This window comes from Heloderma suspectum, chromosome 3 (genome assembly GCF_057233095.1).
Source record: "Heloderma suspectum isolate Gila_16-S chromosome 3, 16-S_ref, whole genome shotgun sequence".
In the NCBI taxonomy this organism is placed as follows: Eukaryota; Metazoa; Chordata; class Lepidosauria; order Squamata; family Helodermatidae; genus Heloderma; species Heloderma suspectum.
This window is the reverse complement of record NC_139460.1, coordinates 307,067,315-307,094,004: the sequence shown is the minus strand read 5'-3', so window position 1 is coordinate 307,094,004 and position 26,690 is coordinate 307,067,315. Positions and strand designations below refer to the sequence as shown.

The 26,690-nt window shown below is 41.5% G+C and overlaps 1 protein-coding gene across 4 annotated transcripts in view; it reads right to left on the bottom strand.

Moving 5' to 3' along the window:
• The window catches only part of PRKCI (protein kinase C iota), a 51,805-nt gene that overhangs the window by 12,947 nt on the left and 12,168 nt on the right, over nucleotides 1–26,690 (bottom strand). For 3 of the 4 annotated variants that reach the window (XR_014788786.1, XM_084841542.1, XM_084841544.1), the window contains 8 exons: nucleotides 21,550–21,671; nucleotides 12,530–12,619; nucleotides 11,437–11,487; nucleotides 5,847–5,932; nucleotides 4,858–4,998; nucleotides 4,312–4,357; nucleotides 3,627–3,685; nucleotides 3,256–3,432 (listed from right to left, as the gene is read on the bottom strand). Coding sequence is in view for 3 of the 4 variants with exons in the window: in XM_084841542.1 (XP_084697668.1) it covers nucleotides 3,256–3,432; nucleotides 3,627–3,685; nucleotides 4,312–4,357; nucleotides 4,858–4,998; nucleotides 5,847–5,932; nucleotides 11,437–11,487; nucleotides 12,530–12,619; nucleotides 21,550–21,671 (772 nt within the window). In the remaining variant the exon portion in view is untranslated. Of the gene's footprint in view, nucleotides 1–3,255; nucleotides 3,433–3,626; nucleotides 3,686–4,311; nucleotides 4,358–4,857; nucleotides 4,999–5,846; nucleotides 5,933–11,436; nucleotides 11,488–12,529; nucleotides 12,620–21,549; nucleotides 21,672–24,503; nucleotides 24,645–26,690 lie in introns of those variants that run through there. The other variant, XM_084841543.1, reaches the window with a different exon arrangement.

The following is a 26,690-nucleotide window of genomic DNA, read 5'->3' as shown; positions in this document are numbered from 1 at the left end:
TGGTTCATGCAGGCAGATACTACTAACAACCTTAAGACTTAAGTGTATAATTACTCTGAAAAGGAAAGCTGCATCCATTTCTAAAACTGGGATGCAGAGTCAAATACTCTGTCCCCAAATGCAGCAATTCCTCATGAGTTCCTAGGATGTAATTGAAGGCTCATGCTATGTTTACAATATTACATGTCAATACAATTTCAAAACAAGATTAAACTCCCCATATTGTTTAAGCTGCTATGAATGCAAAATCCTTTTTATGCACTTACATACAGTCAGGGCCAGAAATATTGGAACAAGGATAACTGTTTTGGCAGTTAGCCTCTGTACACCACCACATTGAAGTTGAAAGGAAACACACCCAGATGGGAGCGAAGTCAGGACTTTCAGCTGTAATTCAAGGGGTTGGACAAAAGTGGGGCACTAGCCATTCAGGAAGGACAGCCAGTGGCATACACACACACCCATTGGTGGTGGCTCATAAGTAATGGAACAAACCAACATTTCAAACTTAGGAATCGCCTTTAATACCTGGAGGAAAATCATTTGCCTGAAGTCTGGAACTCATGGACATGACCCAATGCTGAGTTTCCTCCCTCGAGATGCTTTGCCAGGCCTTTACTGCAGCTGCCTTCAGCTGCTGCTTGTTTGTGGGTCTTTCTGCTTTCAGTCTTGTCTTCAGTAAGGGAAAAGCATGCTCTATTGGGTGGAGAGCTGGTGACTGACTTGGCCATTGAAGAACATCCCACTTCTTTGCCTTGAGAAACTCTTGGGTAGCTTTTGCTGTATGTTTGGGGTCATTATCCATCTGCAATATGAAGCGGCGTCCTATCAGTTTGGCAGCATTCAGCTGAATCTGAGCAGAAAGTATAGCCCTATACACTTCAGAATTCATCCTGCTGCTTTTATCAGCAGTCAGGTCATCAATAAACATCAGTGACCCAGTTCCATTGGCAACCATACATGCCCATGCCATAACACTGCCTCCACCATGTTGACAGATGATGTGGTATGCTTTGGATCATGAGCTGCTCCTTTCCTTCTCCATACTCTTCTCTTCCCATCATTCTGGTACAAGTTAATCTTGGTTTCATCAGTCCAAAGAATCTTATTCCAGACCTGGGCAGGCTTTTTTAGGTGTTTGCTGGCAAAGGCTGATCTGGCCTTTCTGTTCTTGAGCGTTACCAGTGGTTTGCACCTTGTTGTGAAGCCTCTGTATTTACATTCATAAAGCCGTCTCTTGACTTTTGATGTTGACAATGACATGCCTACCTCCTCAACAGCGTTCTTGACCTGGCTAGATGTTGTGAAAGGGTTGCTCTTCACCATGAGCAGAATTCTGCGGTCATCCACTTTAGTTGTCTTCCGTGGTCTTCCAGGCCTTTTGCTGTTGCTGAGCTTGCCAGTTAATTCCTTCTTTTTCAGGATGTTCCAAACTGTTGTGTTGGCCACTCCCAATGTTTTTGCTAACTCTCTGATGGGTTTATTTTTTTTCCTCAGCCTAATGATAGCCTCCTTCACTCGCATGGACACCTCTTTGGACCTCATGTTGGGAATTCCAGTGAACAGCTACCAAATGCAAATGTAACACTCAGAACCACCTCCAGGCCTTTTATCTGCTTGATTGCTCATGGGGTAGCCAGGAAACAGGCCACACCTGGCCATGCAGCTGCTTGTCAGCCATTCATTCCATTACTTGTGAGCCACCAACGATGGGTGAGTGTGTGTGTGCCACTGGCTGTACTTCCTGAATGGTTAGCACCCCACTTTTGTCAAGCCCCTTGAATTACAGCTGAAAGTTCTGACTTCGCTCCCATCTGGGTGTGTTTCCTTTCAACTTCAATGTGGTGGTGTACAGAAGCCAACTGCCAAAACAGTTATTCTTGTTCCGATATTTCTGGGCCTGACTGTAACTAACTGTACTGTCTCAAGTGCACACAGTGGGAGAGTTCACACGATCACAGTGGAAAATAAGCCACCCCACACGTGCTGGTCATGAGCCTGTCTTGAAACCTTAGAACAAGCTATGGGTTTCAGGCAGTGGTGGCTGGTGCTCATTGGGGATGGTGAGGTGGAGGACAGGGTACATACTCAATATTCTACTGAGATTGGAGGAGGGTATGAGAAAATCATGCATGGCCATCGGCAACTGCCTGCCGTGCACTAGAGCAAATGTACCTAGTTGTGAGGGCATTTCTCTGCCAGAAGTGGGTGGGGGAGAGACACCTCTGGCTTCAGGGTGGTTTGTCAACCACCCCAGCCACTCTCCCTCACTGGGTTTGGACATCATGACACCCTGTGCCCGGCGAGAGTAATTATGATGATTAGGTGGCTCACAACTGGCACGCACAGGGAGGGAAAATAAGCTAGCATGGGTTATTTTCCCTCTATGATTGTGCGAACCCAGTCAATTAGCTGACGTTTGCCAATATGGTATTTTATGAGTCAAGATACAAGTCCAGTCTGAGAAATAGCTTAGGAGTACCAACACATCAAACTAAAGAGAAACTATCAATGAGTACCCAAGTTTTGTTGTTAAACATAAACAGGGAGGGCTCCCCCCCCCCCCCCAGAGAGTTCAGTTAATCCCCTCAAATCTCCATGCCTTTAAATTGCTGGTAGATTTTTAACTAACTGAAAAGTTGGTTAACTGATAAGAATCAATCTCAGAAGTGCAGCTCTAATGGTGCAATCCTATGCAAGGCTAGGGAATGTTGGGGGTAGTAGAACATTTTTCTGTCTAAACATCCATAGTATTATTCCTTAAAGATAACAAAAGCTGATCACAAGTAACAAGGAAGGGTTAACTGCCATCAAATATACCTTCCAAAGTTCCTAGACTGCATGGAGACCATGGTGAGATAAAAACAAAACTTATAAAGATCTGATACTTGGCTTATGCATTTTTCTGGCTTATATTTAATACATTTTATAAGGTAAAACAGCCCCTTGTGTGAGCTGAAGTCACTTCCATGCACACATGGAGGGAGTTGCCAATTTCTCCTCCTCCATCCCGCCCCACTGTATGCTATTCAGAAGAGTCCCCCTACCCCCAGGATGGTATTTGGGTGCACAAGGGACTGGAATGGGAAAGCCTGGACAAGAAAGGGTGGATGGAAGAGCTCTGCAGTGGCTGGTTGGATCCCAGCCATATAGAATCTACTGGGCAGGGCAGGTGGAAAAAATGGAACTACCATTCAGATAATGCAGCATATGTAGAATTTAAAGAATTGGTCAGTTAGCAGAAATATTGCTCACCTCATCATCATTGACTAGTTCTTTTTTCACAACTTTCATTGCATAAATGCGTTCTGTCTTCTTTAAACGAACCAGAAGTACTTTTGCATAACTTCCTCTCCCTATAACTCGAAGTAGATCAAAATCTTGGAGACCCAGACTAGAAGATACTTTGCCACTTTCTCTAATACTTGTTGCCTATAAGTAAATGAGCACATTTAAGATGGGTAGTATTGCAGGTGAGACCTTTCAGACTACCAGCAGCCCTGTTAACAACAGGCACCGATAGAGCAGCACTATGTTATGTTAAGTCACAGGTAAGTTTCTTAGAAGTTGGGAAATTCACTAATAATAACCTGGCAAAAACCCAAGATAGAAAAGGATTAGAATACCTCCTTTTCTTCACCAACATGGTCCAAACTTTCATGACTTGAAGGATGATAGGGAATCACTAAAAGTAAAAAAAAAAAGTAAAGAAATAAAATCTGCAAGTAAATGCAGCTCTTTCTGTAAGTTCTTGGTAATTCTCCTTTGCTTTCATGCTTTCTCTCTGTGAATTGGCCAAGTCTGTTAGGCCTTCCTATAAAGGAATTACTTTTATTGGATTATCTGTGACCTTGCACACTATGAAGTCACCTTTGAGCATCTAGAGAACAGTTACATCAAATTAAATGGGAAAGCACGGCTGTGCCCATTCTTTGCAGTTCTTCCCAATGCCACATATTTACATTTAATAGAACATGGTTTTTAGATGGTTGTATGCAGAACACACAGATAAATAATTCATTAATAACTTAATTTCAGCTGCTAGCTTACCAAACAACAACATATGGGTTTAAAATAGGGATAGAGAATGTGTGGCCCACCAGATGTTGTTGGACTGCAACTCCCATTGTCCCTCACCATTGGCTGTGCTGCCTAGGGCTCATGGGATTTGCAGTCTGCCAACATCTGGAAGGCCACACATTCCCCACCTCAGGTTTAAAAGGTGAAATACCTATGCAGATGGATAATTACCAATTAAAATATTTGTGTGATTAATATCTGGTCCTTTCAATATAAAGGATCTGCTCTTACCTGGTTCTATGTTATCATGATGGACTGATGAATGATCCATAGGCTCCTATGAACAGAACAGATGACAACTTTTCAGTTTTCTGCAAGGAATGATTTCATTTTGCAGACCAGGGAGAGGCAGCCTAAGATGGCAATCCTATGCACTTTTACTTGGGGGAAAATCCTACTGAACTCAAGAAGACTTTCTTCCAAGAAAACATGCTCTGGAATAGGCTGAACAACAATTTGATCAGAAATCACAAAGTTTGTTGTAAAATCCAAGGGCCCCACATCTTTCATGTTCCATCCAGCCACTACAGGTGAACTTTATTGCCTAGCAAAATCATGCAGAACAAAGTCGCATTGGTATTTGCATTTTTCAGTTATCCAAATATGCACAAAAACAATTAACAGGACAGTAAAAAGAAATACACCATGAGATCAAACCCTGAATTAAATGAGTGAAAGTTGAGTCTCCATTGGTCTTAATTATACCATTATGCATAGATATATACGTGTGTACAGACGTGCGTACCCTTGAGAGTTATAGCTATTACTATCACTTACTGGTGGTAGTGCATGTCGGCCACATTCTATGCTGACAAGTTTGTGACATTTTTTGTGAACTAGGAGTTTACAATTGATGCATTTATAGCCCTGGCGCCCCAGTCCCCATATCCGGTCAGTACAGATGGCACAATGAGCTCTCTGAAAAACAGATAAATAAATTACCAAGAACAATCAATATCTAGATATTAGTTCTCAAACTAAGAACTATGTAGAGGTTCTACCTAGCCCATATTTTCTACTTTACTCATCAAATACATGAAAAAATAATTCTAATCAGCAATGTTTTAATATCCTGCTTGTTTCAAAGCTGATAACCAGTTTCCTGATGTGGATGAAACAGTAAACTATGGTTAATTAGAAGCTTCCTGGTACAACTGCTTATGCCAAGATGGGAGAAGAGAAGGGGAAGAATGCAAAGCCAAATGCCTTGTTCATATCTCAGTTTATTAAGCCAAGATATGATAATCCAGAAGCAGACATTGTATGTGAAGTGCTTCAAACACTCTAAAGCACTATATAAATGCTTATTGTTATCAGAAACCTTCATTTTCCATGACTGTCAGGTTCATCTGTAGGACAGATACATAGCAGTCACAAATATGCCCAACCCACTGGAGAAGTTGAGCTCTATATCTTATACTTTGACTTATACTTTAAAAGATGACTGCATATTTTTCACTCCTTTAAGGACCTAACACAAATATTAAATGCATTTAGTTGAAAATCACAGGGCTATCAGAAATGAGAAGTCCTACAGATAACATTTTATTATATTAAAAAGTAAATAAACTCCGATTGGCATGAAAGCTGATAAAGTAAACTTGCTCTTTAAGGCCTATTTCTCAATATCAGTACCTAAATAAAAGTAATCAATTCTTTGATACTACAATAGGACAAAGTCCATTTTTAAAAGGTGAAACCATAGATGTTAGGAGAGAGTAACTACAGACAAAAGAACAGTCTGGGTAAAACCTATTAAAACTTACTCTGTTAAATCGTTTGGCTTGGAAAGTATGACCATTTGCACAATAGAGCTTTCGCCATCGCCGTGCACCGCGACGATAAATAGACTCTAAGAAGAAAAAAACCAGTACCTATCATGTAAATAGACAAGGCCACATGCTTTGTTCCTAAGTTAAGAATTACACAAATCAGGCATATTTGAATAGAATTATTTTAGCAAGGACTGCCAAAGAATGAGAGAGACTACATGATGGGCATAGTAAGTACTATAAAAGACAAAAATATCAAATGCAGAAATAACCAAAATTTAATACCTAACTCTGCATTTATATAGGCTTCTTCTCATTTTTTTAAAACATAATTTCAGTAAACCTTAAAAATTATCCTGGAAGGCTGGCTTAGTATTTTTACCCCCAAGTTACAGATTTGTGGCGGAAGTGCATCTGCATGATACTAACTACCTAACAGCACATGGTAACGTCACGGCTGATGTGAACTTTGAACTGGGGACTTCCTGGGCCACAGTTCATTTGATTAACCTAGACGAGGAAAACCTTTGGCCCATGAGCCTAATTTGGCCCACAGAGGTTTCCCATGTGGCCCATGGCATCTTCAGAGATTCTTCTAGAGGGTGGGTCTTGACATCTAAGCTCCACCCCCTGCACAAATTTCTGCTGTTATCTCTGATCTGTGATCAGGGGATGTGGGCATTGCAGGACTTGGCTGGTGCTGGGAGGAGTGACAGCAGTCTATTCAGACTTGCCCATGCATCATCTTTCCCGATTGGGGAGGCCAGTGCACATGGGCAAAGCATCCTGGCCAAGTCTGCAGCTGGAATGCTCCTCCAACCAATGATTCAGATGGGGCAGCTTTGCTGCATGTTGGCCTCCCACAACGGAAGAAGCAGGCATACAGTGAAACAGGGTCTGGCTGAATCAACAGGTGCAGCACTCTTCCATCCACTGGCTCAGTCAAGTCCCCGCTTCACTGTGTGCTAGCCTCCCCCAATGAAGGAAGCCAATGCACAGCGAAGCAGTTTCCTGGCAGATATGCCAAGTTGATGCACCAGGCATGTCTGCCAGGAAGCAAACAATGTTAGAGGGTGTGATCCCACCCCCTTACATCATCTGGCCCAAATTCCAGTCCAGTTTCCCACACCTGAATTAAGCACTACACTGAACTGCTCTACCTGAATCACAAAGCTTGAATACTGTATGTACTTTTAATTCTATATTCATGGACAGATAATATCATGAAGATGGTGAATAGAGAAAGAGTTTATCTCAACCTATTCTGGTTAGATCACCAGGATGCATAGTCAACACTGTACACAAATCACAACTGAGACAGTTACACAAAATGGCAGGGGCAAAATCAGACATGAGAGAGAGAGAGTGCCTTCACTATGAATTGCAAGACAATGACCTGGTTTGCACAATCAAAATAAGCCACTGTAGCTTATTTAAATTGCAGCACATGCCAAGCTCAATTTCCATGATCACCACCTGGGTGCAGCTTGTTGTGTCATTCAAACCCAGATAGTATGGCCTGTTGGGAGGCGGAAACAGACCTCCAATAACCCTACAACAGCTCATGGGTTTAAATAAGCCATAGCGCTTTATTCTGACCATGCAAAACAGTCCAATGTCTACAGGAAACTTAATCTTCACTAAAATGAAAGGCACTAAATCCCAAACCCCCTTCATGGATCACTGCCTTGTTGTGGCGAAGGGGCTTGCGTAACTCAGTGAAGCCATAAGCTATGCCGTGCAGGGCCACCCAAGACGGACAGGTCATGGCAGAGAGTTCTAACAAAATGTGGTCCACTGGAGAAGGAAATGGCAACCCGCTCCAGTATTCTTGCCAAGAAAACCCCATGGAACATATCACAAGGCTAAAAGAGATGATGCCGGAAGATGAGCCCCTCAGGTCGGAAGGTGTCCAATACACTACTGGGGAAGAGCAGAGGGTATTTCCAAGTAGCGCCAGAAAAAGTGAAACGGCTGGGCCAAAGCTGAAAGGACACTCAGCTGTGGATGTGTCTGGTGGTGAAAAGAAAGTCCGATGCTGTAAAGAACAATATTGTTTAGGAACCTGGAATGTAAGATCAATGAATCAAGGTAAGCTGGAGGTGGTCAAACATGAGATGGCAAGACTGAACATCGACATCTTGGGAATCAGTGAACTAAAATGGACAGGCATGGGCGAATTTAATTCAGGTGACCATCGTATCTACTACTGTGGGCAAGAATCCCTTAGAAGAAATGGAGTAGCACTCATAGTCAACAAAAGGGTGGGAAAAGCAGTACTGGGGTACAATCTCAAAAACGATAGAATGATTTCAGTACGAATCCAAGGCAAACCATTCAACATCACAGTAATTCAAGTCTATGCCCCAACCACTGATGCCAAAGAAGCTGAGGTTGATCAGTTCTATGAAGACCTACAACACCTTCTAGAACTAACACCAAAAAAAGATGTCCTCATAGGGGATTGGAATGCCAAGGTAGGAAGTCAAGAAATCACCGGGATAACAGGCAGGCATGGCCTTGGTGTACAAAATGAAGCAGGACAAAAGCTAATAGAGTTTTGCCAAGAGAACATGCTGATCATAGCAAACACTCTTTTCCAACAGCACAAGAGACAACTCTTCACATGGACATCACCAGATGGTCAATATCGAAATCAGATTGATCACGTCTTTTCCAGCCAAAGATGGAGAAGCTCTATACAGTCAGTAAAAACAAGACCTGGAGCTGACTGTGGCTCAGATCATGAGCTTCTTGTTGCAAAATTTCGGCTTCAATTGAAGAACGTAGGGAAAACCACTAAACCATTCAGGTATGTCCTAAATCATATCCCTTATGAATATACAGTGGAGGTGAGGAATAGATTTAAGAGATTAGACCTGATAGAGTGCCTGAGGAACTATGGACGGAGGTCCGTAACATTGTTCAGGAGGCAGCAACGAAATCCATCCCAAAGAAAAAGAACTGCAAGAAAGCAAAGTGGCTGTCTGAGGAGGATTTACAAGTAGCTGAGGAAAGAAGGGAAGCAAAAAGCAAGAGAGAAAGGGGAAGATATATCCAACTGAATGCAGAGTTCCAGAGAATAACAAGGAGAGACAAGAAGGCCTTCTTAAATGAACAATGCAAAGAAACTGAGGAAAACAATAGAATGGGAAAGACTAGAGATCTCTTCAAGAAAATTGGAGATCTCAAGGAAACGTTTTGTGCAAAGATGGGCATGATAACGGACAAAGAAGGCAGGGACCTAACAGAAGCAGATGAAATTAAGAAGAGGTGGAAAGAATACACAGAAGAACAGGAAAGATCTGAATGTCCCTGATAGCCATGATAGTGTGCTCACTGAACTTGAGCCGGACATCCTCGAGAGGGAAGTCAAGTGGGCCTTAGGAAGCATTACTAACAACAAAGCTAGCAGAGATGACAGTATTCCAGCTGAGCTATTTAAAATCCTAAAAGATGATGCTGTTAACGTGCTGCATTCAATATGCCAACACATTTGGAACACTCAACAGTGGCCACAAGACTGGAAAAGGTCAGTTTACATTCCAATTCCAAAGAAGGGCAACGCCAAAGAGTGTTCAAACTACCGCACAATTGTGCTCATTTCACATGCCAGCAAGGTGATGCTCAAAATCCTACAAGCTAGACTTCAGCAGTATGCGAACTGAGAACTACCGGAAGTACAAGCTGGGTTTCGAAGAGGCAGAGGAACTAGAGATCAAATCACCAACTTTCGCTGGATCATGGAGAAAGCAAGAGAATTCCTGGAAAATGTCTATTTCTGCTTCATTGACTACGCTAAAGCCTTTGATTGTGTGGATCACAACAAACTGTGGCAAATTCTTAAAGAGATGGGAGTACCAGACCACCTTACCTGTCTCCTGAGAAAACCTGTACGAGGGTCAAGAAGCAACAGTAAGAACCAGACATGGAACAACCAAGTGGTTCAAAATTGGGAAAGGAGTACAACAAGGCTGCATATTGCCACCCTGCTTATTTAACTTATATGCAGAGTACATCATGAGAAACACCGGGTTGGATGAATCACAGGTCGGAATTAAGATTGCCGGGAGAATTATCAGCAACCTCAGATACGCAGACGATACCACCCTAACGGCAGAAAGCGAAGAGGATCTAAAGAGCCTCTTGTTGAGGGTGAAAGAGGAGAGTGCAAAAGCTGGTTTGAAACTCAACATTAAAAAAACAAAGATCATGGCATCTGGCCCCATCACTTCCTGGCATATAGAAGGGGAAGAAATGGAAGCTGTGACAGATTAGGCTCCAAGATCACCGCAGACGGTGACTGTAGCCATGAAATTAAAAGACGCTTGCTTCTTGGGAAGAAAGCTATGGCAAATCTAGACAGCATAGTAAGAAGCAGAGACATAACTTTGCCGACAAAGGTCCGTCTAATCAAAGCTATGGTTTTCCCAGTAGTAATGTATGGCTGTGAGAGCTAGACTATAAGGAAGGCTGAGCGCTGAAGAATGGATGCTTTTGAACTGTGGTGCTGGAGAAGACTCTTATGAGTCCCCTGGACTGCAATGAGGTCAAATCAGTCCATCCTAAAGGAAATCAACCCTGACTGCTCATTGGAAGGACAGATACTGAAGCTGAAGCTCAAATATTTTGGCCACCTAATGCAAAGAGAAAACTCACTGGAAAAGACCCTGATGCTGGGAAAGACTGAAGGCAAAAGGAGAAGGGGACGGCAGAGGATGAGATGGCTAGATAGCATCACCGATGCAATGAATATGAACTTGAGCACGCTCCGGGAGAGAGCGCAGGACAGGAAGGCCTGGCGTGCTATGGTCCATGGGGTCACGAAGAGTCGGACATGACTGAACAACAACAAAATCCCAAACATATTGATTTGCATTTCATTCCATGTCAGTGCATACAAATTGAAGTTAACTTTTATCACTGAGGGGAAGTGTCTAAAGCTATTAAGATTTCTAAAACCAATACACATCTCTCAATTTTCATTGTGCAATTTGGACAGGAAAAATGTTAATATAGATGTTCAAAGTGATTGTATCATTTAGAATAATGAAGGAACACCTTTCCCCATATAATCCTGTCTGGACTTTGAGGTCAGCTGGGGAGGCCCTTCTGAGGATGGCATCATAGGTAGAGGTAAAAATATATTTATGTAACTCATCAGATGGCCTTCTCACCAATAGCACCTCAGTTGTGGAATTCTCTCCTCTCCAAGCTCTTTTTGGCTCCTATATTATATACCTTTCAGTGCCAACTGAAGCCTTCTTTTTCAGTTGACCTTTGTGTAACGGATGTTTGACAGTAATAATCATTTCTCTGTTTTATATGTTCCTGTCCTTGAACGGTCTTTGCTGTTAGCTGATGGTTGTGACCCACCACGAGATGACATATGATAAGGGCCAGGATAAAATTTGTATAAAAAGAAGAAAAATAAATAAGCATGACCTAAAAAAGAAATTAACATCTTTCTTAGTTTCAGTTTCCAAATACATTCTGACATTGCAAACCTCAAACAGACAAGATTCATAATGGAATCAGATTAAACAGTATGATGGCACTACATATTCTAAGTTACTGCACTTACTATCTTCCCCTGGACAGGGCATTCCAGGCCTTTCTGGTACACAAGGAAACACTGGAAGGAGATCAGTAAAAATAGATTAGCTATTATTTCAAACATATGAGAAGGTATTATATAATTGTATTTGTTTTTAGTATGTATATTGCCCTGGAGCTTTGGCTATAAAGAGACACATTAATTGAATAAATAAATAACAAGGAATAAATATATTCAACAGTCCTAAACATGCATCAGAAAACTGTGTCAAACTGCTTGGTTGCATGGCCTATGGTACTTTAAGATGGATAGAGTTTATGGTGCAGCAGCATCTAGGCCATATTGCAGTATATACTCAGTACATGGCTTATTTTATACTAGCTGAGATTTCAAGCAGCTATCTCAAAGCATGGCTCCTACAGGATCTATTTCAATGAAGAATTAATCATGTAGCTGCTTCAAAAAGGTAAATGAAAATCATATGAAAATCAACCAGTTATACACAGTATTCCTATTTCTCCCACCAGATTTTCCTACTATACATGTGAATTAAAATCTAAATTCCAAAGGTAGATATTTCATAACAAAATAGAAACATTTATTTCAAGCGCACCAAGACTTTGCTCACATCTGACCATCTTTACAACAACTGAGTCTTGAATGAATGTCTACTCTAGAAAGAATAAAAGCCCAATGCTACACACACCAGGAGCACCAATTTTGGATGACTTTCCCCTCCTTCAGTAACCCCTGTGTCACATCCCACGTTGCTCAGGAGGGGCCCCCATTCCTCCAGAAAAGCTTTTAAGGCGCACAGGTGACTGCACATGGAGAGGACAGGATGGGAAATATTCCTTCCATGAACATCCTCAAGTTAACGTATCTTTGGATGCAAGCATATCTGTTTAAATTACAAAAGGTAATTTTCACATAAACATTTTTTCCCAGAAAACTAACTGAGAAGAACAGCCATACCAAGTGGGCACCTAACTCTGAAGATAAACACATACAGGCTGCAGGAGAATACACTGTTTTGTTGGTTCTCATTCTCTCTCTCTCTCTCTCTCTCTCACACACACACACACACACACACACACACACACACCATTATACCACTTACCATGTATCAGAAGTTCGGAATCCTTATTTAGTTCATACAACCGAAAAGCCTCTTCCAATTCCAGCTGAGAAGAAACGGTACATGGATCCCCTAAAAAGAAATAATGAGTTCATTCAAGTTATACAACTAAGTGTGGATCAAGCTAGTCTAAATTTTAAAATGATTCCCACCTGTCCCACACAAGTAATATTCTCTTCAGAACTCTTGACACTACCATCTCAGAGTCTATTTAATTGCTTTCCAAACTAAACAAGGAGACATCTGAATTGTTTATTTTAAAAATATTTTGACTTAAGCCTAGCACACAAAATCTGTTGTTGCAGTACATCCCCACATGCATAGGATAAACCAAATGTATGCCAACTTGCCTCTAAAATTACACTTTTCTTGGGGATGCATTAACATATCAGATACCGGATATTTTCTATTAGACAGTCACTTAAGACAGCCTTTCTTGAGTGTTATACAGTTGCTTATTTAAGTTCTTCCTTTAATTTACTGCTACAGCAACTAAGCAGAACAAGCCCAGAAACACAGGGCACCATAGAACAAAATCCAAATGGTCAAGAATGCATATTTTCTTCTATGTTATGATATGGTGACTTTACACACATGTTGGGAAACTGAGCATGACTTGGAGCATCCCTAAATGTCTATCAGTAAAAGATAGTTGTTGTTGTTCAGTCGTTCAGTCGTGTCCGACTCTTCGTGACCCCATGGACCATAGCACGCCAGGCCTTCCTGTCCTGCGCTCTCTCCCAGAGCGTGCTCAAGTTCATATTCATTGCATTGGTGATGCTATCTAGCCATCTCATCCTCTGCCGTCCCCTTCTCCTTTTGCCTTCAGTCTTTCCCAGCATCAGGGTCTTTTCCAGAGAGTTTTCTCTTCGCATTAGGTGGCCAAAATATTTCAGCTTCAGCTTCAGTATCTGTCCTTCCAATGAGCACTCAGGGTTGATTTCCTTTAGGATGGACTGATTTGACCTCATTGCAGTCCAGGGGACTCGTAAGAGTCTTCTCCAGCACCACAGTTCGAAAGCATCAATTCTTCGGCGCTCAGCCTTCCTTATAGTCCAGCTCTCACAGCCATACATTACTACTGGGAAAACCACAGCTTTGATTAGACGGACCTTTGTCGGCAAGGTGATGTCTCTGCTTCTTACTATGCTGTCTAGATTTGCCATAGCTTTCCTCCCAAGGAGCAAGCATCTTTTAATTTCATGGCTACAGTCACCGTCTGCGGTGATCTTGGAGCCCAAGAAAGTAAAATCTGTCACTGCTTCCATTTCTTCCCCTTCTATATGCCAGGAAGTGATGGGGCCAGATGCCATGATCTTTGTTTTTTTAATGTTGACTTTCAAACCAGCTTTTGCACTCTCCTCTTTCACCCTCAACAAGAGGCTCTTGAGATCCTCTTCGCTTTCTGCCATTAGGGTGGTATCGTCTGCATATCAGAGGTTGTTGATAATTCTCCCGGCAATCTTAATTCCGACCTCTGATTCACCCAACCCGGCATTTCTCATGATGTACTCTGCATATAAGTTAAATAAGCAGGGTGGCAATATGCAGCCTTGTCGTACTCCTTTCCCAATTTTGAACCACTCGGTTGTTCCATGTCTGGTTCTTACTGTTGATTCTTGACCCTCGTACAGGTTTCTCAGGAGACAGGTAAGGTGGTCTGGTACTCCCATCTCTTTAAGAATTGGCCAGAGTTTGTTGTGATCCACACAATCAAAGGCTTTAGCGTAGTCAATGAAGCAGAAATAGACGTTTTTCTGGAATTCTCTTGCTTTCTCCATGATCCAGCGAATGTTGGCGATTTGATCTCTAGTTCCTCTGCCTCTTTGAAACTCAGCTTGTACTTCCGGTAGTTCTCGGTTCGCATACTGCTGAAGCCTAGCTTGTAGGATTTTGAGCATCACCTTGCTGGCATGTGAAATGAGCGCAATTGTGCGGTAGTTTGAACACTCTTTGGCGTTGCCCTTCTTTGGAATTGGAATGTAAACTGACCTTTTCCAGTCTTGTGGCCACTGTTGAGTGTTCCAAATTTGTTGGCATATTGAATGCAGCACTTTAACAGCATCATCTTTTAGGATTTTAAATGCACGGCATAGCTTATGGCTTCACTGAGTTACGCAAGCCCCTTCGCCACAACAAGGCAGTGATCCATGAAGGGGATCAGTAAAAGATACATTAGATCAATAATTTTAATAAGGAACGAAAGAAAGAACTATGCTGGGAATCTGAGTCAGGTTAAAAATATTCCCCCTCCCCCCACTTCATTATTTCCAGATCATAGAATCATAGAAAAGTAGGTTTGGAAGGGGCCTACAAGGCCATCGAGTCCAACCCCATGCTCAGTGCAGGAATCCAAGTCAGAGCATCCCTGACAGATGGCTGTCAACCTCATCTTGAACGCCACCAGTGTGGGAGAGCCCACTACCTCCCTAGGTAATTGGTTCCACTGTCGTATTGCTCTAACAGTCAGGAAGTTTTTCCTGATGTTCAGCCAGAATCTGGCTTCCTGTAACTTGAGCCCATTATTCCGTGTCCTGCACTCTAGCATGATCGAGAAGAGATCCTGGCCTTCTTCTCTGTGACAACCTTTCAAGTACTTGAAGAGCGCTATCATATCTACCCTCAGTCTTCTCGTCTCAAGGATAAACATGCCCAGTTTTTCAGTCTCTCTTCAGAGGGCTTTGTTTCCAGTCCCCTGATCACCTTTGTTACCCTCCTCTGAACCCTCTCCAGTTTGACTGCATCCTTCTTCAAATATGGTGCCCAGAACTGGACACAGTACTCCAGATGAGGCCTAACCAGTGCTGAGTAGAGGGGAACTAGTACTTCCCGGGATTTGGAAGCTATGCTTCTATTAATGCAGCCTAACATAGCATTTGCCTTTTTTGCAGCTGCATCACATTGTTGGCTCATATTCAGCTTGTGATCTACAACAATTCCAAGATCCCTCTCGTTTGTAGTGTTGTTGAGCCACATATCCCCCATCTTGTAACTGTGCATTTGGTTTCTTTTTCCTAGGTGCAGAACTTGGCATTTATCCCTATGAAATGTCATTCTCTTGTTTTCTGCCCAGCGCTCCAGTCTATCCAGATCACTTTGAATTTTCTTTCAGTCTTCCAAAGTATTAGGTATCCCGCCCAATATTGTGTCATCTGAAAATGTGATCAGCATTCCCCGCACCTCCTCCAAGTCATTAATAAAAATGTTGAAGAGCACTGGGCCCAGGACTCAGCCCTGCAGTACCCTGCTCGTTACCTCTCCCCAGTTTGAGAAGATCCCATTGATAAGCACTCTTTGAGTCCGATTCTGTAGCCAACTGTGGATCCACTGGATCCTTGTTTCATCTAGCCCATTTTGAGCTAGTTTGCTCATCAGAATATCATGGGGCACTTTGCCGAAAGCTTTGCTGAAGTCAACGTATATTATGTCTACAGCATTCCCACGGTCCACAAGGGAGGTTACTTGATCAAAAAATTAGATCAGATTCGTCTGGCAGGACTTGTTTTTCACAAATCCATGTTGGCTTCGAGTAATCACTGCATTGTTTACAAGGTGCTTACAGATGGATGGCTTTATGATCTGCTCCAGAATTTTCCCAGGGATTGATGTCAGACTGACTGGTCTGTAGTTCCCAGGTTCCTCCTTTTCACCCTTTTTGAAGATACGGACAACATTAGCCCTCCTCCAGTCACCTGGCACTTCACCCATCCTCCATGATTTCTCAAAGAGAATAGACAGTAGTTCTGAGAGTTCTTCTGCCAGTTCCTTTATGACTCTAGGATGCAGTTCATCTGGCCCTGGAGATCTGAACTCATTCAAAGTAATTAGGTGTTCCTTCACCATATGCCTATCAATCTCAAGCTGCAATCCTGCCCCTTCTGCCTGTACTTCGCCTTTGCCAGGGGGGTCATAGACCCTCTTTTGGGAGAAGACTGAGCCAAAGTAGGAATTGAGCACCTCTGCCTTTTCTTTGTCATCTGTTATCATTTTGCCATCCTTATTTAATAGCTGAACCACCGTTTCTTTCCTCTGTCTTTTACTATGCATGTAGCTGAAGAAAGCTTTTTTGTTGCTTTTAGCATCCCTCGCTAACCTCAGCTCGTTCTCAGCTTTAGCCTTCCTGACACCATCCCTGCAATTCTGTGCTACCTGCCTGTACTCTTCCTTTGTTATTTGGCCTTCTTTCCACTTCCTATACATGTCCTTTTTTGTTCTCAGGTCATCTCTAAGCTTTTTGTGAAGCCACATTGGCTTCTTCTGTTGTCTTCCGCCTTTTCTTCTTGTTGGAATTGTTTGTAATTGTGCCTCAGGAATTTCCTTTTTTAAAAGCTCCCACCCATCTTGGACTCCTTTTCTCGTTAAAGTCGCTTGCCATGGGACCTTACTGATCATTGTTCTGAGTTTATGAAAATCAGCTTTCCTAAAATCCAGGGTACGCGTTTGACTACACTCGGCTTTTGCTTCCCTTAGAACCAAGGACTCAAGCACAAATGGTCGCTTTCCCCCAGCAGTTCCTGTAACTGCTACTTTCTCCACTAAGTCATCTCTGTTGGTTAGGATCAAGTCAAGGATAGCTGATCCTCTAGTTCCTTCCTCTCCTTTCTGTAGCAGGAAGTTATCCGCCACACAAGTCAGGACTTTCCTGGAGGGGCCAAGTTTTGCAGAATTTGTCTCCCAACAAATATCGGGGAACTTGAAGTCCCCCATTACTACTACATCATGCTTCCTTGAAACACTGGCTATTTGCTTTTCAAAAGTTTCATCCTCGTCTTCTCCTTGATTGGATGGCTGGTAGTAGACTCCGACCACCAGGTTCCTTTTATTCTTTGCTCCATTTATTTTGATCCAGATGCTCCCTGGATGTAAAATAACTGGGCAGAATACTGCCTGCACATTTTGCCTTGTATCTTGGGTTCTACCAGGGCTAGAGACTTTGTTTGTTTTTAAATGAAAGCTGGGAACCTAGAGATTATGGCAACTGCCACCACCACACCACCCCCATCACGGTCCTTCCTGGCTGCCATAGTTTACCAGGCAGCAGAAGTTGTTGGACTGGGAAAACAACCTGGGTTCGGACGACACAGCAAACCACGGCAACCCCCACCAGGGGGTGAACATTCCAATTGGCTGCCGGCATGCGGTGCAACCCGCCGTGGCTTAAATAAAGCACAGTGGGCTGCGGTGATCATGTGAACTGGCCCATCACTGCATTAAGGAAGAAGATGTTATGAACTGGCTTGATGCAGAATAAAGTGTTTATTTTGATTAGCTCCAGTCATGTACTCCTTTGACTGCTATTTCAACTGTAGCTGTAAGGGGAGGGATATACCTTGGTGGTAAACTCATGCATGCAAAAACATCCAGGTTTATTCCCTGCCATCGCCACATGGGGCAGGGAAAGATCCCTGTCTGACTCCCTGGGGAGCCACAGTCAGTCCATACAGACAACACTGAACTGAATGGACCAATAGTGTGATATTCAGAAATTTCTTATGTTCCTAGCTAACTTTTTTTTTTAATAAGCAGAACCACATCTTCTCTGTGAATCTATACAAGCCTACAGATGTAACATTTCTGGAAATTTTGAGGCCATGGAAAAAATTGATTTTTTTCCCGGGGGTTCAGAAAAATTAGAAATGTTGGAAAAATTGGAAAATGAGGAATGCTTAATTTTTAAGCGCTCTTTACAGATCTAAAGTCACTTTGTTGCTTTAAGACAGCCTTCCCCAACCTGGTGCCCTCCAGATATTATGGACTTTAGCTCCCATCAGCCTCAGGCAGCATGGCCAATGATCAGGAATTAAGGGTACTGTAGTCCAAAACATCCAGAAGGCACCACGTTGAGGGCCGCAGCTTTAGAAACATAAAGCAGCCTTTCTGTTCCTACAGTTATTTTATATATGACTTAGTTTACTCATAAAGTATAATTATATTTTAAAACTTTTAAAAGTAAATTCAGTTAGTAAATGTGTAATTATTGTCTGAATAGATTAGAACTACATTAAATGACTGCTACAGCATCAGAAACACAGGACTCTATAGAACTCAAGCTGTCAAGAATGCACATTTACTGTCAAGCATGCTCAGTGCTGACTCTACTCACATGTTGGGAAATGGAGCATAAATGTCTATCAGTAAAATATATGTTAGATCTATAATTTTAATAAGAAATGAAAGAACTAACTATGCTGGGAATCTTACAGAGAGGATTAAAAAAAGATTTTCCTCCATGGCTTCATTATTTCCCAGACATTTTACATCTCTAGTTGTTCTATAAGAGTGTTCTTATTTCATAGTTTTTAGAAATAATTTTGGGGGGAGTAAAGCCTGGATAACAATATATAAATTCTTTGTCTTAAATTCTAAAAGAAAATATTTCATAACCTAAAACTTCTCAATTTTTTCAGGAAAAAACAAAAACAGTCCTCAGAAAACAACCATTTCCCCCGAATTTTCCTGGTTTTTTCCTAGACCATCACATCTCTATACAAGGCCTCAGTTTCCCAAATAAAGAATACAGGAATTACTACTGTAGAGGAATATGAAGTTAATATTTTTTGAACATGGAACATGGTATTACATAGCACTTATATGTGATATTCTGAACATACACATTTATACCAGCTACTTCCATCTCTCTCTATCGTGATGAACTACCATACCCATGGAGAGAGGGAATTAAGTGGCTTTACACAAAGCACACACACACTGGTTCTCCCCATTGGAACTCAGCTTGGAATGCAAGCAGACTACCAGAAACGTTCCTTTGCTTACTTTCATGACTCACAAAGAGAGTCCACCCTCCTGCTCCTCTGACCAGCTAAGCTCTAAGCTGCTAAAGAAGCTGTTAGTAGACAGAAGGAGATCTGGTCTAGACCTGGAGAATTCCAGTGTGTTGCTCATTACTTACATGGCTGCAGCTGCTGTGGATCAGAGCCAAGACTGGAAAACTAGCTCACAAAATGAGGGCAAAGGACCTGGAGAAATTATTTCTCCCCTCCCCACTCCCATCCAGCAGGATTTATGGGTGTTTGCTGATCTATTTGATATGTCAATAAGAAAAGTCATAAGCAAACTTTGCATGGCTGACAAAAAATATTCCCACAGCTACATAGCGACTAACTAGCTTCTTACAGGACTGTTTCAAACATTATGAGTTTTACTTGAGCATGTTAAAAACATGTAAAAATGTAACATGAATGTGACAAACATGTTTGCAAATACATGCACTGTACATGTACACGTGCCAAAGTGCTGGGATGAGCTGCAGCAACCAACCCAAGTTTACAGCTACATAACACATGGAATGGCCCTCTTATCTGATAAAAGGCTACATAACCTCTGTAAAAATATTTTGTTTCTCCTCATTTGTTTACTTCGGAATTTATTATCCTTGGTCATTTGAGATATATTTGTCACCCGAAGTTCAAGGACTGCATCTCTTCCTTTGCACTGTACTCAAAGCATCGTAAACAGGCCAGCTAAGACAAGCATTGAACCACCCACAGAAATGAATACCAGATATTAAAGAGGTATTTTCATTTAGACACAATGAGAGAACAAACCAGTTTTTCTTCAGCCAAGCACAAAAACTGTGGCACAAGTTTCAAAATTACAAAAGAAAAATGGGCAGGTGTTCTTAAATATGCCTAAGGAGATTTAGTGCCTATAATCCTCCCCGTTACTAAGAGCACCAGAATTAATGTTTACTTTTTTATATAACAATGCTTCTAGGTGTGCCAACATTAATTGCTTGCTCTATCCCGCCATCTCCACAAAGTCTTTCCTTTCAGAATACAGGAAATGGGTCAGATGTTAAAGAGGCTAAAATCAGGTTCTTACACTCCAATGTAAACACACCATCGATGAATCAGGATCTACTAATACAGTACATTCAATGAAACAGCAATGACCAACACATCTAGTATGCAACCTCCTAGGCATTTCTAGTGCAGCCCATGCATATTGTCCAAGTCTATAATCCAGGTTTTGCTTTTAAAAGTAATTAGGATTCTAGCTCTCATGGATGCAAGGAAATCTAAAGACATTAATGACTGCAGTCTGAACACTGGTGTGTGTGCATGCGTGCACCCCGCCCCCCCAAGGACTATGCTTTGAGTTATTTCCCTTGAAATCGCAGGGCTGCCCTAATATCTTGCCTATGAGTCAAAGCATCTGATCAAATGCAAATAAAAACCTAAATGGAGTATCAATTCACATGATTTCCCTACTAATCCTAGTATTCTGAACCGAGATTAAATAGCAGGAAGTTTACACTGTGGGTCATTTGTACAATAAGGAACTTGTCTTGCCACTTTCCAGTCCAATAGCTTTATTTGCATGTGTTTTCACTTGCAAACTCTTATATTACCTTCCCTCACTTGAACTTAACTGTGACACACTTTGGCAGCAGCTTGAGCTAATGATCTTATTTGACTTACTGACCAGCATACAGAGCAACTTCTCCTCTACAGGTAAGTTTAAACATTTGGCATCTTAGAAGTATAAGAGATCTACAACTCCAGACGGCAGTTCTTTGAAAGGTAATGACATCAGGCACAGCCAAAAATACATGACAGACATAGCAAAAGCTTCCACAAAGCTTATGGGAAGGTATCCACTTTCCTCTGATTCATTTTCCATGTAATTTGGAGATGATGAACTAGAGAAGTATATGCAGTTAACTGACTTAAAGAACAGGGATTCATTAAACTTCTGACTTTTACCAAGGTATCAAATTCTCTTTCTTCATATTTATAGTTTGGATGTTCTGGAAATGGGCATAGCTACAACTGTCATGGAGCATGAAGTAGTTCAAACTGACTCATTAGATGATCTGTGGACTATCATATTGTGAATTTTCATCCAATTTCTTTTTACAGGAAAATAAAGGCTATAGAGGAAACAGAATGCTTGCCACTTCAGCTCTGAAAGGAGGAACAGAGGTACTGGGTGAAAAATACTAGTAATTTATGAAGTAATTCTGCCTTCTGTTAGCTTACCTTCTTCATCAATCCATTTCATGGTAAAAAGCTGCTCATTATCAAAGGCACACATGTCTCGAACTTCATTACACAGTCCCTCAAAGGAGATGGAAGGTTCAAAATAGGTTATCATAATGTCCCTGGAAAGAATCCAATGAACAGACTATTAATTTCAGAACTGAACATCCATTTGTATTGCATAAACTCTATTTCCTTTAATTTATCAAGGCACGTGCTTTTGATTACCTGTACAACGGAGTCTTAAACACATTTTCCTTAATGTCATGGTGATGGAAGCATCAGTCCTGCCCTCAGTGCCAGGCCTGGTACATTATTTCAATTTCTAAGTGCCAGGCCTGCATAAAGCAGAAAAAGGAATCTCATTTTTAGATGCCAGCCTCAAATATTTAAGTGCCCATGATTTTTGCAATACTTACTGCTTGAACTACAGAAAGAGATAGTAGCCTACCTAGCCTCTCAGTTTCTCTTAGCCCTTGAGAAGTCATTTGATACCTAGCACCATTCAATTTTAACAAAGTTAAACTAAATATTTCAATAAGATTATTTGGGGGGGGAATTCTATAAAGTGTGGGATCCTAGCAATTCTTGGTAGAGGCCCCTACAAATTACACATGTTAGCAGATTTTCTCACACTCTATATAGTCTACATTTTCAATTTTGATGCATTTTCAGTTTAATGGCTACATAGTTACCACTTGCCATCATCACCAGTATTTAATCAAGCAATCTTGACTTCTGTACAGTAAAGTCAAAAGAAGGAAGGGGAGTGGGATACAGCATATACCTGTCTTTTTCGTATTCATAGCTAGAGATGCTAAGTATCAAAAGCTTGCCAAAGACAAACAGAGGAGAAATTTCTGTATTCACAGTACATATCTTTTAAAGTTGACCATACAATTCTGTAAAGATTCAGAAGAGAAGAACAACATACACTATCTATATAGTACATATTAGCTGTAGTGAAGAATGAGAATTACAAGAGGACTAATCAACAAATGAGATGGAAAGAAGAACATTAATGGAAAGAGTTTCAAAGGATCAGAACAGAATACCACTGAAAGAAGCACCTATTTCAGTGTGTACCTAGAAAAAAAAGTCAAGAAAAAATAGAAGCATAAGTGACAGGTTGATGTAACAGCACACCAACCTATTCTGTTAAAACAGGAAAACTTCACATGGCCTCAAATACTGTAAAGACTGAAAAACTATACACAACCTATAGACAACCATTAAAACCTAACTATTTTTGTAAATTTGGTCATAGTTAAAAAGACCACTAGGAAAACACAGGTACAGGGTGTGTGTGTGTGTGTGTGTGTGTTTAATCACTCTTTCCACCTATGTCCTTGAAGGACATTTTGCAACTTTTTTCTCTTTTTTTGAACCTGAAGTGGTTCCCCCTGCCAAGATCTTCTGAAGACACCATTCTAGTTCCCGTTCTGTGTCAAATTTTTGCATTTACTCAAGACAAATTAATTGTGCTAATCTCCACTGTAGATCATTCTTTGAAAGAATGTGCCCTGGCACAGGACCTGGTGTGGTAGGGTGGAGGTTCCATTGCCTAAGGATTGTGAAGTTTTTGACTGAACAATCTGTATTTGCTATTCACATGCATCAGGATATTTAATACAGAATTCAGGAGAAGTGTGCTTAGGGAAGGACCATACCTCAGTATTCAGTACAATATTGAGCTTGATGGACCAACAGTATGACTCAGTAGAAATCTGATGTTGTTAGCTAGGTTTTTTTTTTTTTTTAAAAACAGAACCATGGTCTCCCTCTGAATGCACATGAGCCCTCAACCCCAAGTAATGAATACAGTAATTTCTACAGCGCATGACAGCTAAGAACATTAGGTTAAAAAAGACAAGATGAAGATTTACAAAATTATCAACAGTATGGACAGAGTGAATAAAGTTATTTTTCTTCCCTCATCATGCCAGAACTCAAGGTCACCCAATGAAATTGAACAGGAGTAGGTTCAGAACAGACAAAGGGGAGTGGTACTTCACACAACACATAGTTAACTTATAGAACTAACATCATAAGATGTGGTGTTACCAGCTAGCTTAGACAGGTTAAGAAATTCATAGAAAATAAGACTACTCAATGGCTATTAGCCAGGATGACTAAATAGAATCTCCATTTTCAGAGGCAGTATATTTTTTGAATAGCAGATATTAAAAACATACAATGGGGGGGGGAATGGTTGACTTAATTCCCTGCTGGTGGATTTCCTAGAGACATCTCTGGCTGCTACTGGGAACAGGATTTTGGATTAGATATAGACCCTTGCTTTTATGCAGCATAGCTCTTGCATTCTTATGGGAATATTCCCCTTTGAATTTTGTGAGACTGTGTATAACAAACATCCTGAATGTTGCTTTGTGAAATTGCTCATGGAGCTCTCATGAATGCTGACTAAGCTCCATCTCCCCCCCGACTACTGTTAAAGAGCTACTGGCTCTTTAATGCTAGTGGGGAGAGAGAAAATTAAAGGTTCCCCTTAAGAATCAACAAATCTTCTCATTCCCAAACCAGCACTACTGTCTCTGACCGAATTAGAATAAACTTTTCTGTGAGTAGAGCCTACACATGGCAGAGGAGCAAGTGCTTGACCTGCCTCTGACCTGGCCAGATGTGGACATAACATTTGCATAGGGCCTATGCACAAATAATTCCATGCACATAGGTCTGAACCGCACCACTGTTAACCTGCATAAATATAAACTGCAATATCTACATACTGTCGAATCTCTGAAGTAGAACAGAATGCAGAGTTCCAAACACAGATGTTCAGTGATGGCAAGTGAAGCTCTAGCTATGGTTCTCTTGCCATGGAGCATTACACCCATCATTATGCTGATGGAAATAATCTGAAAAGCCTACATGACATTGTTAATACCTAAACTTAAAACAGATTTCACAGTATATATATTTTCTATACTTACATTGCTGCCCCTTTGATAGGAGGATTTTCTTTAATTGGGTGCATTTTAGATGTCACATATCACCCCACACCATGGGTGCTTCCAGACAACGCTTTAATCAAGATATTGCCCTGCCTCATTCACAGAATGTAAGGGGGACGTGTCCAGACATCTTTCACTTGTAACCCTCCCACCACCTCTTCCGTCTTTTTCTACTGCAGAAAATCTGATAAAAGAGGAAAAGCTGGAATAGCTGTACAATGTCTTCCCATCGGTAGTGCTAAGAGCCCCCCCGTGGAAGCACCCAATGACAAGCTGCAGCACCAAATGCTCTGGGGTTGTCATGTCATGCAAACCCCGCAAGCATGGGTTATGCAAGGGTTAAACAACTTTAGCATAACCCTAAAACAGACCACGGGTTATGTATGGATTGTTGAACCTTCATATAACCTACAGTCGCCAGGTTTGCACAACATGACAACCCTGAAGCAGGGGTTGCATATTCAAAATGGTGGCTGCACACACCGCAGCCTCACTGTGGTTAAATAACCCACACTGGGCTTTCATGTCTGTGAACAGATCCAATATGCAAGACAGCAGAGAATGAAATTGGATACCTAACATCCTCCATGCAAGTTTAGAAGCCACCTATTAATGCTACTTAGTTGGAAGAAAAATCCAGCTAAGCAGCATTGTGTGGATACCTGGCAGCCTCCAAAGCTGCTGAGTATCCAAAGCAGGGCAGGAGAACAGAAGAGGCCATCTTCACCTCCGCATTCCAGTCATGCTGTGTTTCTGCTAGACGGGCAATTTCGCCCATCTATCAGCAGCACCTCGAAGAGGGAGGGAAGGCGGCTGGGGCAGCCATAGGATAGGTCGTAGCGCAGCCACCCCAGTCTCCTCCCCTCCCTGCCCCCGGGAACGCCCCATTTTCCCTGTCTCCACACTCTGTTTTCTGAGCACGGAGAGGTAGCCAGCACAGTTCTCTACATGCCACCAATGACAGGGAGGGGAGAGAGTGGGGAGCACGGTTTCCTGGCTCCAAGGTCAGAGCCCTGTCTCCTACCTCAGAGCCAGGAAACCAAACTATCCTATGCCCCCCCCATGCTGTCCTGGGGGCACAAGATTGCTCCTTCCATATCGTTTAACTCTTCCACATTGGTTACTGTATTCCAAAACAAACATTCTGATTTGTGCAAGAGGATCTATTTATTCCTTGTAGGTGTTTACAAAGACATTATTTTCATATTCTTATTCTCTGCTTCATCAGAACTCTCATGAATTAAAAACTATAGAATCAAAAACACAAGTGTCAAGAGTTCTAAAACATTTTTAAGTTACCCACTATACAATCAATTCTTACTGTTAACAATGACTGGAACTCTAATAATTGCCATTAGTTTAAAACTATTCACAACAAGAGGACTGCACTTAGGAGGAAATAAATATGCTTCTACCTATGCTGAAGTTTTCCTACTGTGATTATTAAATGTCAATCACTATGATAAAAACTAAGATCCGTCCTATTTATGTCACAGCAATACATGTGCCAGACCTGCTCAATTATTCTAAATCCTAGCAAGGTACACATGCAACAAAAATACTGATACTTTGTTCCACTTATTAGCAGCGCATTGCTTTTAAAAAAATCAATACATACACGAAAAGGCAACCTCACATTAAGCCTCCAAGGTCATCTTTTGGAGTCTTCTTCACATTTGTTACAATTATTGTATAACACAATTCTTGGAAGGCTTCAGCAAAGCACATTATTCAGAGCACAGAACAGGAAAGATAAGATCCACTCCAAATCCTAACGCTTGTGAGCCACTATGGAAGTCTGCCAGATAATTCTGTGCAACTGAAAAACAAAACTACAATGGAAGCCAACACCTCACTGTGCTTTCCAACTTTGTGGCCAGTATATTATTTAGGCATGGTCATAATCTAGCCTCTAATTACGGGAAGGCGGGTCCTTTCCAGTACAAGCAGGCAGAACAGAAAAACGGGTGGGAGAAGACAAGAAGATGCCCAGAGTAATACAGCAACTGTAAGTGCCATAATATAGCTGCCTCCTTTCTGGAAAAGCTTAAATTTGTTGACATTTTGCTTTCCTGTTCATTTTAAAGGAAACAACTTCCTCTACATGTTAAGAAAACCATCTCCACCTCTCAGAGTTTTCCTTATTTATTAGCAAATTTCTAAACT